At 53.8% G+C, this 19,377-nt stretch overlaps 1 protein-coding gene across 1 annotated transcript in view; it reads left to right on the top strand.

Annotated features, from left to right (window-relative positions):
• COL2A1 (collagen type II alpha 1 chain) overlaps positions 1-11,522 on the top strand; it is a 30,572-nt gene extending 19,050 nt beyond the window's left edge. The window contains exons 27-54 of the mRNA XM_047867755.1: positions 121-219; positions 600-653; positions 1,030-1,083; positions 1,418-1,471; positions 1,685-1,738; positions 1,938-1,982; positions 2,167-2,265; positions 2,461-2,568; positions 2,886-2,939; positions 3,179-3,232; positions 3,612-3,665; positions 4,015-4,068; positions 4,362-4,469; positions 5,059-5,112; positions 5,605-5,658; positions 6,395-6,556; positions 6,747-6,854; positions 7,091-7,198; positions 7,534-7,587; positions 7,761-7,868; positions 8,057-8,110; positions 8,259-8,366; positions 8,633-8,686; positions 9,062-9,169; positions 9,524-9,812; positions 10,290-10,477; positions 10,674-10,916; positions 11,376-11,522. Of these exons, the coding sequence (XP_047723711.1) occupies positions 121-219; positions 600-653; positions 1,030-1,083; positions 1,418-1,471; positions 1,685-1,738; positions 1,938-1,982; positions 2,167-2,265; positions 2,461-2,568; positions 2,886-2,939; positions 3,179-3,232; positions 3,612-3,665; positions 4,015-4,068; positions 4,362-4,469; positions 5,059-5,112; positions 5,605-5,658; positions 6,395-6,556; positions 6,747-6,854; positions 7,091-7,198; positions 7,534-7,587; positions 7,761-7,868; positions 8,057-8,110; positions 8,259-8,366; positions 8,633-8,686; positions 9,062-9,169; positions 9,524-9,812; positions 10,290-10,477; positions 10,674-10,916; positions 11,376-11,522 (2,730 nt within the window). The remainder of the gene's footprint in view (positions 1-120; positions 220-599; positions 654-1,029; positions 1,084-1,417; positions 1,472-1,684; positions 1,739-1,937; positions 1,983-2,166; positions 2,266-2,460; positions 2,569-2,885; positions 2,940-3,178; positions 3,233-3,611; positions 3,666-4,014; positions 4,069-4,361; positions 4,470-5,058; positions 5,113-5,604; positions 5,659-6,394; positions 6,557-6,746; positions 6,855-7,090; positions 7,199-7,533; positions 7,588-7,760; positions 7,869-8,056; positions 8,111-8,258; positions 8,367-8,632; positions 8,687-9,061; positions 9,170-9,523; positions 9,813-10,289; positions 10,478-10,673; positions 10,917-11,375) is intronic.
• The last annotated feature ends 7,855 nt before the right edge of the window (positions 11,523-19,377 follow it).

Genomic DNA, 19,377 nt, shown 5'->3' with positions numbered 1-19,377 from the left:
CTGTGCCGTGCGTCTGGTCGTTGCCTTGCCCTGTGCCTGCCACATAGTAGGCACTTAGTAGGTGGATGGACGGATGTGGGAAGAGCGTCTACATTCTGAGAATGGTGTCCTCTCTTTCAGGGAGCCCCTGGTGAAGATGGTCGTCCTGGACCTCCAGGTCCTCAGGGTGCTCGTGGGCAGCCTGGCGTCATGGGTTTCCCCGGCCCCAAAGGTGCCAATGTAAGTAATAACCCGCCCTTCCATTTCCTTCCACATGGTGCCACCTACCTCCTTGCCCCCTGTGGAAAGGACTGGCTCCTAAAGAGAGTTAACCAAGGGCAGGTCTGAGTGGGATCCTGGGTGCCATGGGCAGCTGGGGCCTCCATGTCCCACAGGAGTGCATGTGATCTGGGGAAACCCGGGGCTCCTTAGAGCTTCGGGACATCTCAGCCGTGACATTGTTCCATGGGGCAGTGCTGCCACACCCTCTGAGCGTAAGAGAAGGTGCTGATACTCAGCTTGAGCTTTTCCTGTCCATCAGGCTGTGGCCCCAAGCCCCAGGCTCCCCCACCTGCCCCCACCAAAACCCTCCCTTCATGGTCCTGCACTCTTTCCTCCAGGGCGAACCTGGCAAGGCTGGTGAGAAGGGACTTCCTGGTGCCCCTGGACTGAGAGTAAGTACTCCGTCTCACTACCCACGCATTGGTGCTGGCTGGACACCCTCAAGGGGAGAGGAATCCCGTGGCATGCTCCTGGGGTCCCTAGTTAGCAGCGTGGAGTCCTGTGGCTGAGCCCATGCTTCTCTAGGGCCTTTGGGAGTCCACACAGGATGACTTCTAGTTGCTATTGGTCAGTAGCCTGGAGATGGGGAAGGCTCCCATGCTGAGAAAGACTGGGAAAAGGAGGGGCTCAGGAAAGGAAGTGGGGAGAAATGGAGTTCAGGTTGGGGGATCATGGAAATTCAGGGCCACTGACTGTGCCTGCCCAGTACTGGGGTCCACAGAACTGAAGAGCGTGTGTCAGGACCTCACCCTTTTCCCTTCCTTCTAGGGTCTTCCTGGCAAAGATGGTGAGACCGGTGCTGCGGGGCCCCCCGGACCCGCTGTAAGTACCTGCCTGGCCTCTCTAGGTGGCCCTGTGGGCATGGGGGCGGTGGCGTGGAGGCCGAGGCACCTCAGGCCCGCTCGGCATTGAAACTAACAGTTTGGGTGTGGGCTCATGCGGGACACCAGACCCACTCAGCCAAGGCAGTGTGGACCGCACCCGTTTCAGGAGTGCAGGTCATTGGTGGGAGAATAGCGAGGCACACACTCCTGCAACCCTGTTGGGTGGTGCAGGGGGGTGTCTGGCCTGTCCTCCTGCTGGCCACCCCGGTGCCCTGTGTCCGAGGCTCTTAGATTCTCCGGAGCATTCGGGTCACGTTTGTTTCCTTCTGCAGGGACCTGCCGGTGAACGAGGCGAGCAGGGTGCCCCTGGGCCATCTGGGTTCCAGGTAGGTGGCCGGACTGGGCCCCCTCTTCAGTCCTTTCCAAGCCCCGGGTTCTGCGGGCGGTAGTAGGCACTGCGGGTGGAGGGCCCGCCCCTCTCATGGGGGCCAGGGGGGTGAGGCTTCCCTGCAGTCCTGGCTCTTGCCTTGTGCTGGGCCTCCCTGGAGGGCGGGAGGAGTAAACTTACTCTCTTGCTAACGCATGTCACTGCCTTCTAGGGACTTCCTGGCCCTCCCGGTCCCCCAGGTGAAGGTGGAAAGCCAGGTGACCAGGTGAGTGTGGGGCTCTTTGAACCTGCAAACTATTTAGATGGGAAGGTCTCTTCTGCTCTGTAGGAGGGCACGAGGAGCCCCACGAGGCCGGGAGTGTCCGGGCCACATCCCAGCTCAGGCTCCAGAGGGAGGGATGCTCCTCCCTGGCTGCAGGACATCAAATCTCCCCCTCTCTCACACGTCTTTGTTTGTTCTCCAGGGTGTTCCTGGTGAAGCTGGAGCCCCCGGCCTTGTGGGTCCCAGGGTAAGCATTGGCCGTTTCTGGTGGTCCCCTCAGACCTGCTCTTTCCCTGTGCATTTCTGCCAGCCTGGCCCTGCAGAGCCACGCCCGGGTCCCGGGGCCCCACTCTGCTTGCTGCCCCCCTGCCTTTCCCTGGGCCTCTGCCCCATCACTCTCACTTGACTGCCCCATGGTGTCTCTGTCACAGGGTGAACGAGGTTTCCCAGGTGAACGTGGCTCTCCCGGTGCCCAGGGCCTCCAGGGTCCCCGCGGCCTCCCTGGCACTCCTGGCACGGACGGCCCCAAAGTAAGTGAGGCTGTTGGGGTTGTCTGCGTCAGCCTAGGAGGCCCTGCTGGGGGAGGGGAGGGGGGATGGGGACAGGAGAAGGGAAGATGGAAGACAAGACAGAAAGGAGGCCTGGCAGGGGAGGAAGGGGGGTTTGGGTGCTGGGGTCCTGGGCAGGTGCTGCCCATCACAGGCTCCTCTACGCCCACCCCACAGGGCGCATCTGGCCCAGCCGGCCCCCCTGGGGCTCAGGGCCCTCCAGGTCTGCAGGGGATGCCGGGTGAGAGGGGAGCAGCTGGCATCGCTGGGCCCAAGGGAGACAGGGTGAGTACCAGGCCGACTGTGCCTCCCCCAAAGCCGCGCTTCCCTGTGCCATACTCACCCCCTCCCCACAGCACCTGGGCGGGGGGGGGGTCCCTAGTTAATCCTCTTGAGGAACTTGGAGACCTCCCCCCCCACCCCAGGCACTATTTATCTTTTAGTGACCCCCTCTCCCAACCCTTCCCTCCATCTCACGCCTCTCACCCTGAACCCATAGCCAATCCTGCTGGGCCAGGAGCTGAGCTGTGCCTGCAGCCTCAGCCAGGGTGACACGGAGCCGGAGCCCCCTCCTGAGGTGGCCCATCTTCTCTATCCCACAGGGTGACGTTGGTGAGAAAGGCCCCGAGGGAGCCCCTGGGAAGGACGGTGGACGAGTAAGTGAATGCTGGCTGCAGGCACCCTGGGGACCCCGTGGGTCTCCAGCCCTGCGCTCTGGGCATGGAAGGGCAGTGTGTGAGCACAGCCCCTGTCCTATCTCAGTTGTGCAGGCTGGGCAGCTTTGGGACTCTCCTGACAAAGCTGGGGTCACGGGTGTGAGGTCCCCAGACTCCCTACTGGGCTCCAAGTCCCTGGTCAACTCTTCCTCCCTCACCTTTGTCTCCTTTCTCCCTAGGGCCTGACTGGTCCCATTGGCCCCCCTGGCCCTGCCGGTGCCAATGGTGAGAAGGTGAGTCACAGCTCCCTTCGCTCATGGCTCCCCTCCCCTATCACACCTGCGCATCTCCTGCCAAAGACTGCCGTCTCTTCTCCTCACTCAACAGCTGGCACCCTCTTGCCCACTAGTGGCTGCAAGGAGTGAGGGGTGGGAGTCTTCTTAAAAGCAGAGTCAGGGGCTGTGCACCCCGTCCAGTGGAGCTGTTGCAGGGAGGGAGGGGGCCGGTAAACCAGCATTCAGCAGAGGCCCCAGGAAGTACCTCTTGGACCGAAGCTACAAGGAGAAAACAGGCCATCTGCTGCAGGGCTCCCTGGATGCACTTTGCTCTTTAAGGTCCCCACTCTGACCCCCACCCCTTACCTGTGGCTCTCGTCTCCCCTCCCCACCCTAGGGAGAAGTTGGACCTCCTGGTCCTGCGGGAACTGCTGGTGCTCGTGGTGCCCCGGTGAGTATCTGCCCCTGTGCCCAGGCCCCTGGGAGCAAGAGAAGCCGCCCTGCCTCTCAGCCTGGCCCTTTGGGTCTGGGGGAGGAAGCAGAGATGAGAATGGAGGGAGAAGGCTTCGTCTCCATGATGCGGTCGAGGTGGAGGGCCTTCAGGTCGCCAGATCCTCTGACCAAGAGAGGTCTTCTGAAGTGGGTCCCTTGTATTTAGGACAGAGCTTCCTGGAGGCTGTCTGCGTGTCCTGTCTCTGGGCTTTCTATGCAAGGGCTGGGCCACAAGGGCCTGGGTTATAGGAGAGGACAGAAGCAGGCAGGCGTAGGGCCTTACCTCTCCTGGGCCCTCTCTCCCACAGGGTGAACGTGGAGAGACCGGTCCCCCCGGGCCCGCTGGATTCGCAGGACCTCCCGTGAGTGTCCCTGTCCACCCTCCTTCCCACCCCTCTGCTCAGGCCAGCTCTACACCTGAGGGCACCTTCTAGCCTGTGGGGGAGGGAGGGAGGGACAGAATGTAAAGAAGAGGGAAATGGCCTCTTCCATCTTTCCTTGAACCTCCACGCTGATCTCACAGTCCCATCTTAGAGCAGCTCACTCACTCACTCATTTACTGACCCACCCACTCACCCAGAGCTCTGGCCCTTTTGGAAGAACATGGAGTATCTGGCTTGCCTCTAACTCATCTGCTTGCTCCTCCTCGGGACAGGGTGCTGATGGCCAGCCAGGTGCCAAGGGCGAGCAAGGAGAGGCTGGCCAGAAAGGTGATGCTGGTGCCCCGGGTCCTCAGGGCCCCTCTGGAGCTCCTGGACCTCAGGTGGGTAGCAGTGAGCTCCCCCAGGAGCTGTTCCCATGGGATAGGGATGTTGGGGTGCAGGATGAGGGGCCTGGACAGGAGGCCTGGGTGTCACCCCAAGCTGAAGCCCCTCTACCTGGCAGATGTTAGAGCCTGCTGCTGCCCCAGCCCCGGAAGGGAGCAGCTGTGGGGAGGAATCTGTACTTGGGGATAGAGGTTCAAAAGGAGTTAACTGGCTTATGTCGTCTAGGGTTTGGGGGCCAGGAGATGACACAGAGTGCAGGCTAAGGATAGATGACCAGGGAAGACGCAGCCAGGATCCTGGGGAGGGAAGGGGGAGACCTCCAACCAGCTCTGCAGATGCCTGCCAGGCCTCCCCCCCCCCTGCCCCACCCCCGAGGTCTCCTAGAGCACGAGTCTCTCTTGGAGGGGGTGGCAGGCCCACCTGTGATGCCTTCTCCAGGCTGGGATTTTAGTGACAAGAAAGCTACATCTCGGAAAACTAACCCCTTGGGAGTCGGCTCTTGGGGGTCAGACAGGCCCTATACCCAGAAGCCCACAGCTCTCCTCCGGGTGACTGGGCCTCACTGTCTCTCTCCTTCCTTCCCAGGGTCCTACTGGTGTGACTGGTCCTAAAGGAGCCCGAGGTGCTCAAGGCCCCCCGGTGAGTGAGGTCCCCGTTCCCACCAGGTGGGGTGGAGGGTGCCTTGGGGGCGGCAGCTGCTGTCACCAAGAAGGCCTGGCCAGATGCTCCCACGGTGGTGCTCTGGGATTTACTCACCCCCTTCTTTCTTAGCCTTGCTTCTGCCCCCAGCCTGAGCCCATCCCACAGCCATGTGGGAGAACGGGCACCCCTCTCTGCCAGTGTGCCGTGATCCGGGGAGGTCTGTGGTCCTGGGCAGGCCCCCTGCTCAGCTCCCAAAGCACTGGCTGTCCCAGCTGAATGCACCTCCTCACCCTACCCCCTACAGGAGCTGGAGGCAGAGAAGCTGCAGCTTCCTGATCCAATAGCCAGACCCCATGGGGCCCTTTCTCCTTCTCTAGCTCTCCTTGCCCCTTTCCACACCAGCCTCTGAGATACCCGTCTGTCTCCCAATATGATTCCTGACGCTTCTGAGGGCCTGAGGGATTCAGAGTCTTTCTTCTCATCCCATAGGGAGCCACCGGATTCCCTGGAGCTGCTGGCCGTGTCGGACCCCCAGGCTCCAATGTAAGTGATGCTCCTGGATGGTTCTTACCTTACTCTTGGCGTGGGGGGCACAGCAGGGGTTGAAGAGCCTGGCACAGTCCCAGCAGGGCTCCAAAGAGTGCAAGTCGGCCTCCATCCCTTTGTGCCTTTTCCCATTCCTGGGAGTAACTGATCATGGGGACCTGTTCTCGTAAACAGCTGCGAGCAAGGGCTGTGGCCATGGGCAACCTTCCCTGCTGGCTTGGGCTTGGACCCTCAGATTCCTGGCTCAGTGGGCAGGACAGGCTGGCACGATTGCCTCAACACATTTCTTGAGCGCATTCTGTGTTCCCGGCCTGTACAAGTTCTACATTTTGCCCACAGGGAATCTGCCATGGAGGGATGAGAGATGGTGAAAAGTCACCAGTTTACCACCAATCAAGTGCAGGGGGAGTGGGTGCAGAGGTTTAGGGGTCCGAAGAGCTACGTTTGAACTGTTCCTTGAGGGATGGTGGGATTGAAATTTCTAAAAGAAAGGAGGCAGGAAGAAGTCCAAGTAGATCAGAAAAAGCAAATGTGGGGCTGGACAAGCCAGGGCTGGCTGCTCAGAGCTCCCTCCTGGGAGGGAAGGTGGAAGAAGCAGACAGGGGTGGGGGTCAAGCTTCCTTTGTGTGGAGGGAGCCACAGAGGGGAACTGCTATCCCTGGGGCCACAGTGGCTTTGGCAGTCTGGATGGGGCAGGGTGAGATGTTCTCATTTCTTGCATTTGCTTTTCTAGGGCAACCCTGGACCCCCTGGTCCCCCTGGTCCTTCTGGAAAAGATGGTCCTAAAGGTGCTCGAGGAGACAGTGGCCCCCCTGGCCGTGCTGGCGACCCTGGCCTCCAAGGTCCTGCCGGGCCCCCTGGCGAGAAGGGAGAGCCTGGAGATGATGGTCCCTCTGTAAGTCCTTCCCAGGCCGGGGCCAGGAAGTCTTCTGAGCTCACAGGGCATGGAGGAGGAGGGGACACCATGGAGGGGGCCACTGCCAGGGAAGAGTGCTGGGACCTGTGAATGGCGGCCAGGCTGGGTGTGGATGGCTGGGCCTCTCCCTGTCAGAGCTCAAATTCTCACTCTCGCCTTCCCTCTCTAGGGTCCCGATGGTCCTCCAGGTCCCCAAGGTCTGGCTGGTCAAAGGGGCATTGTTGGTCTTCCTGGGCAACGTGGTGAGAGAGGATTCCCTGGCCTGCCTGGCCCATCGGTGAGTGAAGGATGCCCCTTCCTCTGGTGAACTGGGCCCAGCCTGGCTCTGGCTGGTGTTCTTCACTCAGTGCTCTTGGTGGCCTGGTCTCTGAAGAAGCAATACTAGCCCCTGAGATTTCCCCCTACTCTGCACCCTCAGCACTGTCTGTCAGCCCTTTCTTTGGAAGGGCTCAGTATGTCTCAGGACGGGATTCTTAGAGTGCACACTCATCCTCTTTGTCGCTGTCCCTCCAGGGTGAGCCTGGCAAGCAGGGAGCTCCCGGAGCATCTGGAGACCGAGGTCCCCCGGGCCCCGTGGGTCCTCCTGGCCTGACTGGTCCTTCTGGCGAACCTGGACGAGAGGTGAGCAATGGGACCCACTGTGTGTGTGGCCCTTCCCAGGAAGAGGCGTGCCGGGCCAGCCAGGCCCAGTCCTGGTGCCCTGGAGGAGGGGATGATGGGATGGGCCCATAGGCCCAAGTGCCCAGCTGCGATGGAAGGTCGTGATGGGAGAGAGAGAGGGACACAGACACTAAGAACTGGTACGTGGGCAGGAAGGCAGAAGGAAGCTTGTTGAGCTTCCAAAGCTTTAGCAGGATGGAAGGGAACAAGCCTGGGGCTCCCGACAGGAGAAGGGAGGAACAGAATGGGAGTCTGGCAGGGGCAGCTCTAATGGCATCTTGTTTCCTCTTGCCCAGGGAAGCCCTGGTGCTGATGGCCCCCCTGGCAGAGATGGTGCGGCTGGAGTCAAGGTGAATATCTCGGTGTCTCTATGAGCAGTGGGACAGGAGAATATTCTGTTGGGCCTACCAGGTCAGCCCCAGGTGGTAGGCTGGAGTCAGAGTCTTGTCTCAGTTTCAAGGGCCTTTTCTCCATGGATTTTCTGGAACATTCTTCTCTAAGCCTGAGACCTCTCTCCTGACAGGGTGATCGTGGTGAGACTGGTCCCGTGGGTGCTCCTGGAGCCCCTGGGCCCCCTGGCTCTCCTGGCCCCGCTGGCCCAACTGGAAAGCAGGGAGACCGAGGAGAAGCTGTGAGTATCCTTAATTCAGTAAAAGCTGGAAGTGGAGAAGGGTGGCCAAGTGAGCTGGGAGCTCATCCACTACGTGCCTGACTCCCAGGCCCTGGATGTATCCCTGGGTCCAGGGAGTCTTGGGGCCCAGTCCGGGCCATAGGCAGAGGAGGGTTTTGCTGACAGAGTTCCCACTCTCTCCCTCACAGGGCGCACAAGGCCCCATGGGCCCTGCAGGACCAGCCGGAGCCCGGGGAATCCCAGTGAGTATCTGAGTGTCCTCTGTTGGGTTCCTAACTGGGGCAGGCTTGGGAGGTCAGTGGGGACTGTGTGGATCCTGGGACTCCTTGGCTCAGGTGAGGCCAGCAAGAGGCCTCAACCTGACCCAACCTGTGTCTGTCTCATTCCCAGGGTCCTCAAGGTCCCCGAGGTGACAAAGGAGAAGCTGGAGAGGCTGGCGAGAGGGGCCTGAAGGGACACCGTGGCTTCACTGGTCTGCAGGGTCTGCCCGGCCCTCCTGTGAGTATTGCTGTCTGTGCATGTCTCCCAGGTGCCTCCCACTGCTCAGAGCTCACTTGAGTGTCCCATGCAGCTAACCCAGCTTGGGATCATCCTAAGAAATATCCAGGAGCAAAAGAAAAATTTCCAAGACTTCCTCTGGGTTGGAGGGAGGAGCAAATGGAAAGGAGGGGGGACATGTATGCATATTTAAGAAGGCTTCCCATCCTGGAAGATGGGGCCCTGTCTGTGCTGACCTCTGACTTTTGCTTCTTCCTTCTGCACAGGGTCCTTCTGGAGACCAAGGTGCTTCTGGTCCTGCTGGTCCTTCTGGCCCTAGAGTAAGTGAGATGCAGTGAGTCCTTCCTCGGGGGTGGGGCCTGGGGCTCAGGGGGCCTCACTCGGAGGTGGAAGGACGACGGGCTCAGGGTGACTGTGGCCAGAAACCCCCTGAGATCACAGGCTGGATGAACATGAGAACAGCTCTTGGCTGTCAGCTGGGCCCACTGGGAATAGGATTCGACAAAGAGGAGCTCAGGATAGCAGAAGAGCCGTGAAGCCATCCTGCTGGTCCCTGGCCCAGCGGAGACGAGTCTGGGCCCTCCGAGAAATGTGAAGCTGCAGGGCTTCCCATCAGGACAGCCACCCGACCAGCCCCCCTTGCCCCCCCACCACACCCCTGCCTTTGCTGACGGCTCCTCTCTCCTGGCCTGCAGGGTCCTCCTGGTCCCGTCGGTCCCTCTGGCAAAGATGGTGCTAATGGAATCCCTGGCCCCATTGGACCTCCTGGTCCCCGCGGACGTTCGGGCGAAACTGGCCCGGCTGTAAGTGTCCTGACTCCTTCCCCGCTGTCTGGCCTGTCCCCAGCATCTGGAGGCTCGGGCTCTCTGGTGCCAAGGGCCTCTTTCAGGGCATCCGCCTGCAGCTAATGAAGATGGCATCCTGTGTCCTGGGTCTTCCCTGGAGGTTCAGAGGGTCCTGCTTGGTGTTGGGAAACAGGAGAGAGGGGCTGATGAAGAAGTAGGGAAAGTGCTGTGATTTTTCTTGGTCCTGGGCTGCTGCACCCCTCCCCCCACCCAGTGTCTGGAAGAAGACACTAGTATATTCTAGCAAGTGGGGATGTACACAGGAGGGGCACATCCCCACAATTCCTGGCTGATTTCCGTTTCCTGCTACAGGGTCCTCCTGGAAACCCCGGACCCCCTGGCCCTCCAGGTCCCCCTGGCCCTGGCATCGACATGTCTGCCTTTGCTGGCCTAGGCCAGAGAGAGAAGGGCCCCGACCCCCTGCAGTACATGCGGGCTGACCAGGCAGCTGGCAACCTGAGACAGCACGACGCCGAGGTGGATGCCACGCTCAAGTCCCTCAACAACCAGATTGAGAGCATCCGCAGCCCCGAGGGCTCCCGCAAGAACCCCGCTCGCACCTGCCGGGACCTGAAACTCTGCCACCCTGAATGGAAGAGCGGTGAGGGTGCAGGGCAGAGCCCCTGGCCCCGGAGAGCAGGAAATCGGCCTGCTGGGCATGGCCGCCTTCAGAATGAGGGAGGAGACTGCTCTTAGCACAGGCCAGAGCCAGGCCTGGAAGGTTCTGGTGGATGGTTGCTCCTCCATTTCATAGCAGAGATACCTCAGCCCTGGCTCCCGTCCTGCCATGGCTACATGGCAGACGTGACTTGAGGGTAGAGTTCCATCCACCAGGCAGGCGCTGCTCCTGCCCTGTTGCTTGCGCCCCTGTTTAGCATCAGACTCTCCCGTCCAGGTCTCCTTGCTTCCAGATCCCTGCATCTCCCCTCCCTTTGGCCACATGTGGCCCTCACAGCCTGTGCCTCTCCCCGTTGTGTCCTGGGAAGCCTTTCCGTCTCTCCCAGGCAGGCCTGGCCCTCTCGGGAGTATGTGTGTGCCTGTCTGAGCCCCAATGGGGTACTGCCTCCTCCCCCTGCAGGAGACTACTGGATTGACCCCAACCAGGGCTGCACCTTGGACGCCATGAAGGTTTTCTGCAACATGGAGACTGGCGAGACCTGTGTCTACCCCAACCCAGCGAGTGTTCCCAAGAAGAACTGGTGGAGCAGCAAGAGCAAGGACAAGAAGCACATCTGGTTCGGAGAAACCATCAACGGTGGCTTCCACGTGAGTACCTGGCTGCTCTGGGCCCCAGACGGCTCCTCAGAACCCTTCTCTTCTTTCTCCCTTGAAGTTGGTGGCACCTCGCCCACCACTTTTCTTGGAGACTTCCTCCTCTTCCCCTCTTCTGAAGAGTATTCTTAACCATGATCCCACTGGACACTGCCCCTGGGCCTCACGCCATCGCTCTCTGCCCTGACAGTTCAGCTATGGAGATGACAACCTGGCTCCCAACACTGCCAACGTCCAGATGACCTTCCTACGCCTGCTGTCCACCGAGGGCTCCCAGAATATCACCTACCACTGCAAGAACAGCATTGCCTACCTGGATGAAGCGGCTGGCAACCTCAAGAAGGCCCTGCTCATCCAGGGCTCCAATGATGTAGAGATCCGGGCTGAGGGCAACAGCAGGTTCACATATACTGTCCTGAAGGATGGCTGCACGGTGAGTCGGGCTGGCTGGAGCAGGCAGAGGGTTGGTCCACAGCAGGTGTCATAGGCCTAAGGTGATAGGATCCTTGAGAGGTGAGCGTGAGGGGTTATGTAGAGAAGGTGTGCGGAGTGCCAGGGGAGGGAAAGGTGCCATTGTTGTATCTTCTTCACTCCCTGGGCTCAGGGGAAAGAAGTCCTACCTGGCACGTCCAGTTACTCTCGTAGGAGTATTCATGGTGTGTGTGTGTGGGTCTGCCTTGGGGATGGAGTGAAGAGACGCTCACTGTGGGGGAGGGAGCAGGTGGAGGGGGCCTTGCTGGAAAGGACAGGAGCTGGGGTGGAGAGGGCTTCAGCAAGCCAAGGAGAGGTCGGGGGAGCCCTGAGCGTGTTTTACACTTTGTGTTCTGTGACGCTCCTTTTTGGGGTCCTGGGCAGCTGGCATTGGACAGTGTCTCCTCTCTTTCTCCCCTAGAAACACACCGGTAAGTGGGGCAAGACTATGATCGAGTACCGGTCACAGAAGACCTCACGTCTCCCCATCATTGACATTGCACCCATGGACATAGGAGGGCCTGAGCAGGAATTTGGTGTGGACATAGGGCCTGTCTGCTTCTTGTAAAAACCCGAACCCACAAACAACACAATCCATTGCCAACCCAGAGGACCCAAGTATTTTCCAGTCCCAGTCACTCTAGGGCTCTGCACTGAATGGCTGACCTGACCTGATGTCCATTCATCCCACCCGCTCAACAGTGTGGACTTTTCTCCTCTCTCTTTCTGAGAGACCTGAACTGGGCAGACTGCAAAATAAAATCTCGGTGTTCTATTTATTTATTGTCTTCCTGTAAGACCTTTGGGTCGAGGCAGAGGCAGGAAACTAACTGGTGTGAGTCAAACGCCCCCTGAGTGACTGTCCCCAGCCCAGGCAAGAAGAGCCCCCTTCAGGTGCCGGGCGCAGGAACTGTGTGTGTCCTACACAATGGTGCTATTCTGTGTCAAACACCTCTGTATTTTTTAAAACATCAATTGATATTAAAAACAAAAAAATTATTGGAAAGTACATACCGACTTGTGCTTTGTTCATTTTTCCTTTAGTCTTCGATACTGTAGGCATGACCAAATGGCAGTCCTGAAGGCCTTCTTCTATTGACTTTTCAACCAGGAGGGAGGCCTCTAGAGTCGCACTGCCTGGTTTAGTGACCTCACACAAACACGCATTTGCCTCTTTTTGTAACCTCTGCACTGCGTGGAATCCAAGAGTAAACTGGGACCGGAGGGCAAGACTTGAGAAGGGAGGCAGAAAACAGGAACGGCCTTGTTCTTGAGTAAACACAAAACACAACTCTAGGGTGTGGGGATGGACAGAGGGGATGGGACAGTGTGTGGGCCACACCTTGCTGGATGAGGGAGATCAGAGATGCTCCCAAGGGAGGGTGGGGAAGAGGCGCGGGAGCAAGTCCACAGAAGCCCGTGACGAGTACATACCATCAGCCAACCCTGGCGATCTATTTATCTGCATCTGTCTGTAAGACTTTTAGGTCAAGGAGAGGTGGGAGTGTTACTCACCTCTACCCCTTATTCTGTTTTCCTGCGCCCTCCTCTGGCCCCTCCTCTCTGCTTGCCAGGCCTACACTTAGAGCTTCCATGGACTTCCTCCCAACACCAGGCTTCTGAATGGATGGCCTCCCATTTCTCCCTGCCATCAGGGGTCCCTTGCTTTCCAGTGACTCAGGGTGGCACAGTGAGGAAACTGTCACCTTCTCTACTAGAGGGGGGCACAGTGGTGGTGATGTGTGAGGTGGACAGGAGACACGAAACCAATCAAAATCAATGACAATAGTATCTGGCAACATAAATTTCAAGAGCTACCCACCACTACTGATAAACCAGAGGAACTGTCCCTCTCTCGGTCCCATTCTCCCATCCCTGCCTGTCCCTTCCTCCAGAAGAAGGTAGACAGCTTTTCTATTAAAGAAACAGAAAAAAAAAAGATACATAGGGCATTTCTGTTGGACTGTTTGTATTATTAATACCCAACTTACAGTGTAAACTTTGTTGAATAAAGGGTATCTTATCAGGGCTAGTTCATGACAAACTAAAGGAGTAAAATGAAAACATACTTAAAAATACCTAATTAGAATAGCTATCTCATAATTTAAAACAGCCCTTCCATCTACCAAGAGAGCTAAGGTGGGCAAGGGGAGAGCAGCTTTTGAAGGTGGACAAAGGTGGAGCGGAGTCACAGAGTGTGGCTCTACCCCACAGCCACTCTCACCGAGCTCACACTGCTTCCTAGCCCACCTCGCTTCCCACAGTGGTGTCACAGCTCCTGGTTCTTACTGAAGCAGCTCAGTAGATTGCGACCATCCGCTTGGACCTTTGTAAGAGAAGTCCCACTTGCACCAGGGTATCAAGGTGATCCCTCAAAGCCCATCCACTTCCTGGGTACCTAGTAAAACCTAGAAATAAGAGCTCAGACTTCCTCAAGTCACCTGGATCCTAGGTAAATCACAACAATTTCTGAAATTGGTTCTCCTTCCAGCCAAGTGAAGGAACACAGAGAGAATCTTAAGACTGCTATCAAGGCGATGAAGAATCTTATTTATAGTTACTTCTGGGGAAGACTGCAAAGTAGGAGGACCCGAAGCTCACCCCATCCCACAGATACATCTAGAAACCCACATCACTGTAAATAACCCAGAAAATGACCCGAATGCTAGCAGAACAGACTCTTCACAACTAAATGTAGAGAAGAGGCCGCATCAGAGAGGGTAGGAAGGGCCAAGATGTGGTCTAGAGCTATAGGACCTAAAGGACTGTCCAAGGGAGGAAGGGACACCAGAGGCATGAAGAGGGGAGAGAGAAACAGACCCTCACACCAGAAATCCCAGGCATAATATTTGGCTTTGAAAACTACAGGGACATAACATTGTAGTTCTTACAATCAGCAGGGGCTTATATGTGGAATTTTAAACATCATCAGGCTCAGCTCTGGGAGAACGGACGTGGCAAGAGGGAAAAAGTCCCCACTCGTAAAGAGACGGCACAACCAACAGTCCTTCAGAGATACAGCACAGAAGCAGTAGTTTGAAAGTGCCTGGGTATATGGACAGAGATTTGTTTGCTAATCTCAGAGCTGTGCTGGAGGAATAGGAATCTTTGGGAGACTTTTCCAGGAACAAAGGAGCTGGCAGGCAGCATTTCTGCCCCCTGCATCCCAGCCCAGAAACAAGGACACCTGCGTTGGGAACCAGTATGACATCAACGCTCTCCACCTAGCTTGCTTACAAAGTGCCCACCCTGGCGTTCTCCTGTGGCCAGCCTTGGCCAGAGTTTTGGGCAGGTACTTCCCTTCCCATAGTGGATGGGTGCAAAACTTACTGGCCATGAGCCCTGCCCCCATGCTCTCCTGTGGACCTGTCCCCTCCAATATGCCCTTGGCTGAAGCCTATCCAAAGTGGTGCCACAAGCCTGGCAGTATGCAAATAGCCCCAAAAGGGGCAAGTGCCACTCCAAAGTGACTCTCGCCCTAGGGAGAGGGGAAGATAACTATGCACACCAGTCCTACTGCAGCCCCAACAGTGCACTGGAGGCAGACAGCTGATGTGGTTGCAGACCCCACCCACCAACAAAAGCTCCTCAGGAGACAACACGAGGAAAGCACCCTGCCTTTTGGTGCTATTGCATCTCTGGCAAATGTCTGGTCTGACTCAAGTCAGGCCCAAGGTGACCCCGGACTGGCCCACTAACAACACAGGGACCAAACCCTGCCCATAGCAGGCAAAGAAAGCCATTGCAGATGACTGGACTGAAGGCAAAAGTGGCTCAGCCACAACAGTAGGGCTCATGCAAGACACACAGGGGACACCCTGCAGCCCCAGGTTCTGGTGGACAGAGGACATTATGCTGCGGGGCACTACAGGATCTCTTCTTCATACGGCCACTATTTTCAAGAGCAGGAGGCATAGCTGACTTTCCTAACACATGGAAACAGAAAGGCAGACAAAATGAGGGGACAGAGGAATATGTCCCAAATGAAAGAACAGGACAGAATCACAGCAAGACAGCTAAACTAAATGGAGGTAACTAATAGATAATTTAAAGCAATTTAATTTAAATACGTGGAAACAATCAAAACACAATGGTCCAAAATTGTTGGAATGTAGCAAAAGCTACTCCAGAGGGAAGTTTATAGCAATACAGAGCTACCTCAAGAAGAAAAATCTCATATAAACAACCTAGCTTTGCATCTTAAAGGAGCTAGAGGCATACCTGAGTGGCTTAGCCAGTTAAGTGTCCAATTCTTGATTTCAGCTCAGGTCATGATCTCGCAGTTTGTAGGATCGAGACCTGTGTCAGGCCCTGTGCTGACCAGACAGAGCCTGCTTGGGATTCCCTCTCTCCCTCTCAGACCCTCCCCCATGCATGTGCGTTCTTTCTCTCTCAAAATAAACAAACAAACTTAAAAAAAATAAAGGACCTGGAAAAAGAACAACAAAACCCAAAACAGCAAAAGGAAGGAAATAATAAATATTAGAACAGAAATAAATGATATCAAAACTAAAAAAAAAAGGAACAGATCAATAAATCCAGGAACTCATTCTTTGAAAAGATCAAAACAACTGATAAACCTCCAGCTAGACTCATCAAAAAGAGAGGGAGGGGAACACTTAATTAAACAAAATCACTAATGAAAGGGGAGAAATAATGACCAACACCACAGAAATACAAACAATTGTAACAGAATATTATGAAAATCTATATGCCAAAAAATTGGACAATGTAGAAGAAATGGATAAATTCCTAGATACATATAACCTACCAAAACTGAAGCAGAAAGAAATAAAAAAACTTGAATACACTAATTACCAGCAATGAATTGAATCAGTAATCAAAAAATACTCCTAACAAACAAAAGTCCAGGATCAGATGACTTCACAGGTGAATTCTACAAAAACAAACAAACAAACAAAAACCAAACAAAAAAAAAAAACAGGAAACAAAAAAACCTTAAAAAATATTTAATATTCTTCTCAAACTATTCTAGAAACTAGAATAGGAAGGAAATATTCCAAATTCATTCTATAAGGCTACCATGACACCAAACCAGCTAAAGACACTACAAAAAAGAGAGAGAGAGAGAGAGAGAGAGAGTTAGTTAGTTATAGGCCAAGATCTCTCATGAATATAAATGCAAAAATCCTCGACAAAATATTAGCAAACTAAATCCAACAATACATTAAAAAAATCATATGCCACTATCAAGTGGGATTTAGTCTCAGGATGCAAGGATGCAAGGGTGGTTCAATATTCACAAATCAATGTGATGCAACAATAAGAGAAAGGATAAACCCATATAATCATTTAAGTTGATGCAGAAAAAGCATTTGAAAGTACAACATCCGTCATGAAAAAAATCCTCTATGGGGAGGAGGGGCCCACATGGTGGAGAAGTAGGGGGATCCTAAGTTCCATCATCTCTCAAACACAGCAGTGTTGAAACGACCAAGGGACCTTGAACTCCAAAAGTCCAGGTGGCAAAGTGACAGAGACGCCTCCAGGGACCCACCGGGACAACCTGAAGGGCCATAGTTGTGTGACTGCGAACTGGGAGAGATAAAACAGGCGGCAGAGGAATGGAGGGGGGGACCCCCTTCTGCGGAGGGACAAAGGGAAGAGAAAGAGAGGCTGGGGAACCGTAGGACTGTATCTGGACAAAAGAAAAAACACGGACGAGGATGGAGCAAGATCCAGTCTCTAACTGTGGGGCTTTCTCCGGACTGAGTCCAGCTGCCCGGATCGAGCACCTGGGGAGGAAGGCAGCCAGCCCCAGCACGGTAACTAGTTCAGAGGCACAGTCTGAAGTGGGAGAAAGCAATCCCCTCATTGGAGTGCTGTGGGAAGAAGGTATACGACCGTTCAAAGGACAAGACTGCTTGCGCCTGCCAGCCAGAGGCCATATATCAGGTGGAGCGGCACTTCCCTGAAACCAGGGTGTATGGAGTGGGAACCTTAAAGACATCGGGGTTTAAGTCCCAGCTGAGCGCCAGGGAGGCAAGGGAGTCGTCGGAGCAGGACAAACCGCCTCGTTCGTGCCCACGGCACAGTGAGGATGGCTCGAACAGAGTGGTTTGGGACACCTGGTCCATGGAGGAGAGACTGGCATGTTGCCATTCTTCTCCCCATCACCAACAAGGTGGGGTTTCAGGAAAGGACAGCAGGGCTCGCAGTGGAGGTGGGAGCTGCCTACACCAAACCACACCCCTCTGTGCCTGGTAACTGCACATCTACACGAGTGGGATTGATGCTGACGAACCAGACAGGCCTCCTCCAGACAGCGCTGCTGCATTGCCTGATTTAATTCTTGGACAATTCTGTGTGTGTGTGTATGTGTATATATATACATATACATATATATACACATACACACACACATACATATATGTATGTATATATACATATGCATATGTATATGTATATATACATATACATACATATATATACATGTACATATATATATACACACACACACATAAACACATACATATACACACACACACACATATATATATATACATACACACATACATACATACACACACATATATATATATTCATTCTTCCTTTTCTCATCTCATGCCTCTAGTCTGGTTACTCTGGTTGTTGGTTTGTTTAAACAGACATATTTAATCTATTCTCTTTATACATGTTCTATACCTCCTTATTTTCCTTTCTCTCTCTCTCTGGATTAAGCCATTTAATTTCTCTGGTCAATTTTCTTTTCTTCAACCACCCCCCCCCCGCCCCACCCCTGTCATTTCTCTCCTAGTATGGGATAAGGTCTCTTCCATCAGCACCACCTCCACCCTGTTGTTTACTTGTAGCTGGTATTTTTTGTTTTTTGTTTTTGTTTGTTTGTTTGTTTTCTTTTCCAGGGCTACTTCAAGGAACAAATCAAAGCACACTTGGTGGAGGGTCCAAAATATCACTATGAGTAGGGAGATAAAGTAACCAAACTCACAACAAGAGAGAGCAAGTAATACTCTCCAAAAAACACCTCCCTCCTGAAGGGCCAGGCCCTGGACAGTGTATGACCCTCTTTAATATAGTAGTGCTCGCAGGTACAGGACATATAACAAGCTTTTAAAACACATAAGGGACAGAAAACTAGCCAAAATTATGAAATGGAAGAATTCTTCTCAAAAGAAACTCCGGGAAGACATGACAGCTAAAGAACTGATCAAAACAGATATAAACAATGTAACTGAACAAGAATTTAGAGTAATAGTCATAAGATTAATCGTTGGGCTTCAATAAAAGCAGAGAATCTATTGTTGCAGAGATCAAGGAACTAAAAAATAATCACGATGAATTAAAAAATGCTGTAAATGAGGTGCAAAATAAACTAGAGGTGGTAACAGTGAGGACTGAAGAGGCAGAGAGGAGATTAAATGAAATAGAAGATAAAATTATGGAAAAAGATGAAGCTGAGAAAAAGAGAAAAATATTTTGGACCGCGATGGGAGAATTAGATAACTAAGTGATTCAATGAAACGGAATAATATCTATATCATAGGAGTTCGAGGAGGAGGAGGAGGAGGAGGAGGAGAAGAAGAAGGGGAGAGACAGGGGTGGAAGGTGTACTTGAACAAATCATAGCTGAGAACTTCCCCGATTTGGGGAAGTAAACAGACACTGAAATCCAGGAGGCACAGAGAACTCCCTTCAGACATAACTTGAATCAATCTTCTGATGACGTATCATAGTGAAACTGGCAAAATACAAAGATAAAGAGAGAATTCTGAAAGCAGCTAGGGATAAATGGGTCTTAACCTACAAGGGTAGACACATAAGGGTAGTAGCAGACCTATCTACTGAAACGTGGCAGGCCAGAAAGGAGTGGCAGGAAATTTTCAATGTTCTGAATAGGAAAAATATGCAGCCAAGAATCCTTTATCCAGCAAGCCTGTCATTCAGAATAGAAGGAGAGATAAAGGTTTTCTCAGACAGACAAAAACTGAAGGAATTCATCACCACTAAACCAGACCTACAAGAGATCCTAAGGGGGACTCTGTGAGTGGAATGCTACAAAGATCACAAAGGACCAGAGACATCACTACAAGCATGAAACCTACAGATAACACAATGACTCTAAATCTACATCTTTGAATAACAACACTGAAAGTAAATGGACTAAATGCTCCAATCAAAAGACACAGGGTATCAGAATGGATAAAAACACAATACCCATCTATTTGCTGTCTACAAGAGACCCATTTTAGACCTGAGGACACCTTCAGATTGAAAGTGAGGGGATGGAGACCCATCTATCATGCTACTGGAACTCAAAAGAAAACTGGAGTAGCCATATTTATATCAGACAAACTAGATTTTAAACTAAAAGCTGTAACAAGAGACAAAGAAGGACATTATATCATAATTATGAGGTCTATCCATCAAGAAGAGCTAATTAT

This window comes from Prionailurus viverrinus, chromosome B4 (genome assembly GCF_022837055.1).
Source record: "Prionailurus viverrinus isolate Anna chromosome B4, UM_Priviv_1.0, whole genome shotgun sequence".
Lineage (NCBI taxonomy): Eukaryota > Metazoa > Chordata > Mammalia > Carnivora > Felidae > Prionailurus > Prionailurus viverrinus.
Note: the sequence above shows the minus strand (reverse complement) of the source record. Positions and strands in the feature narration are given on the sequence as shown.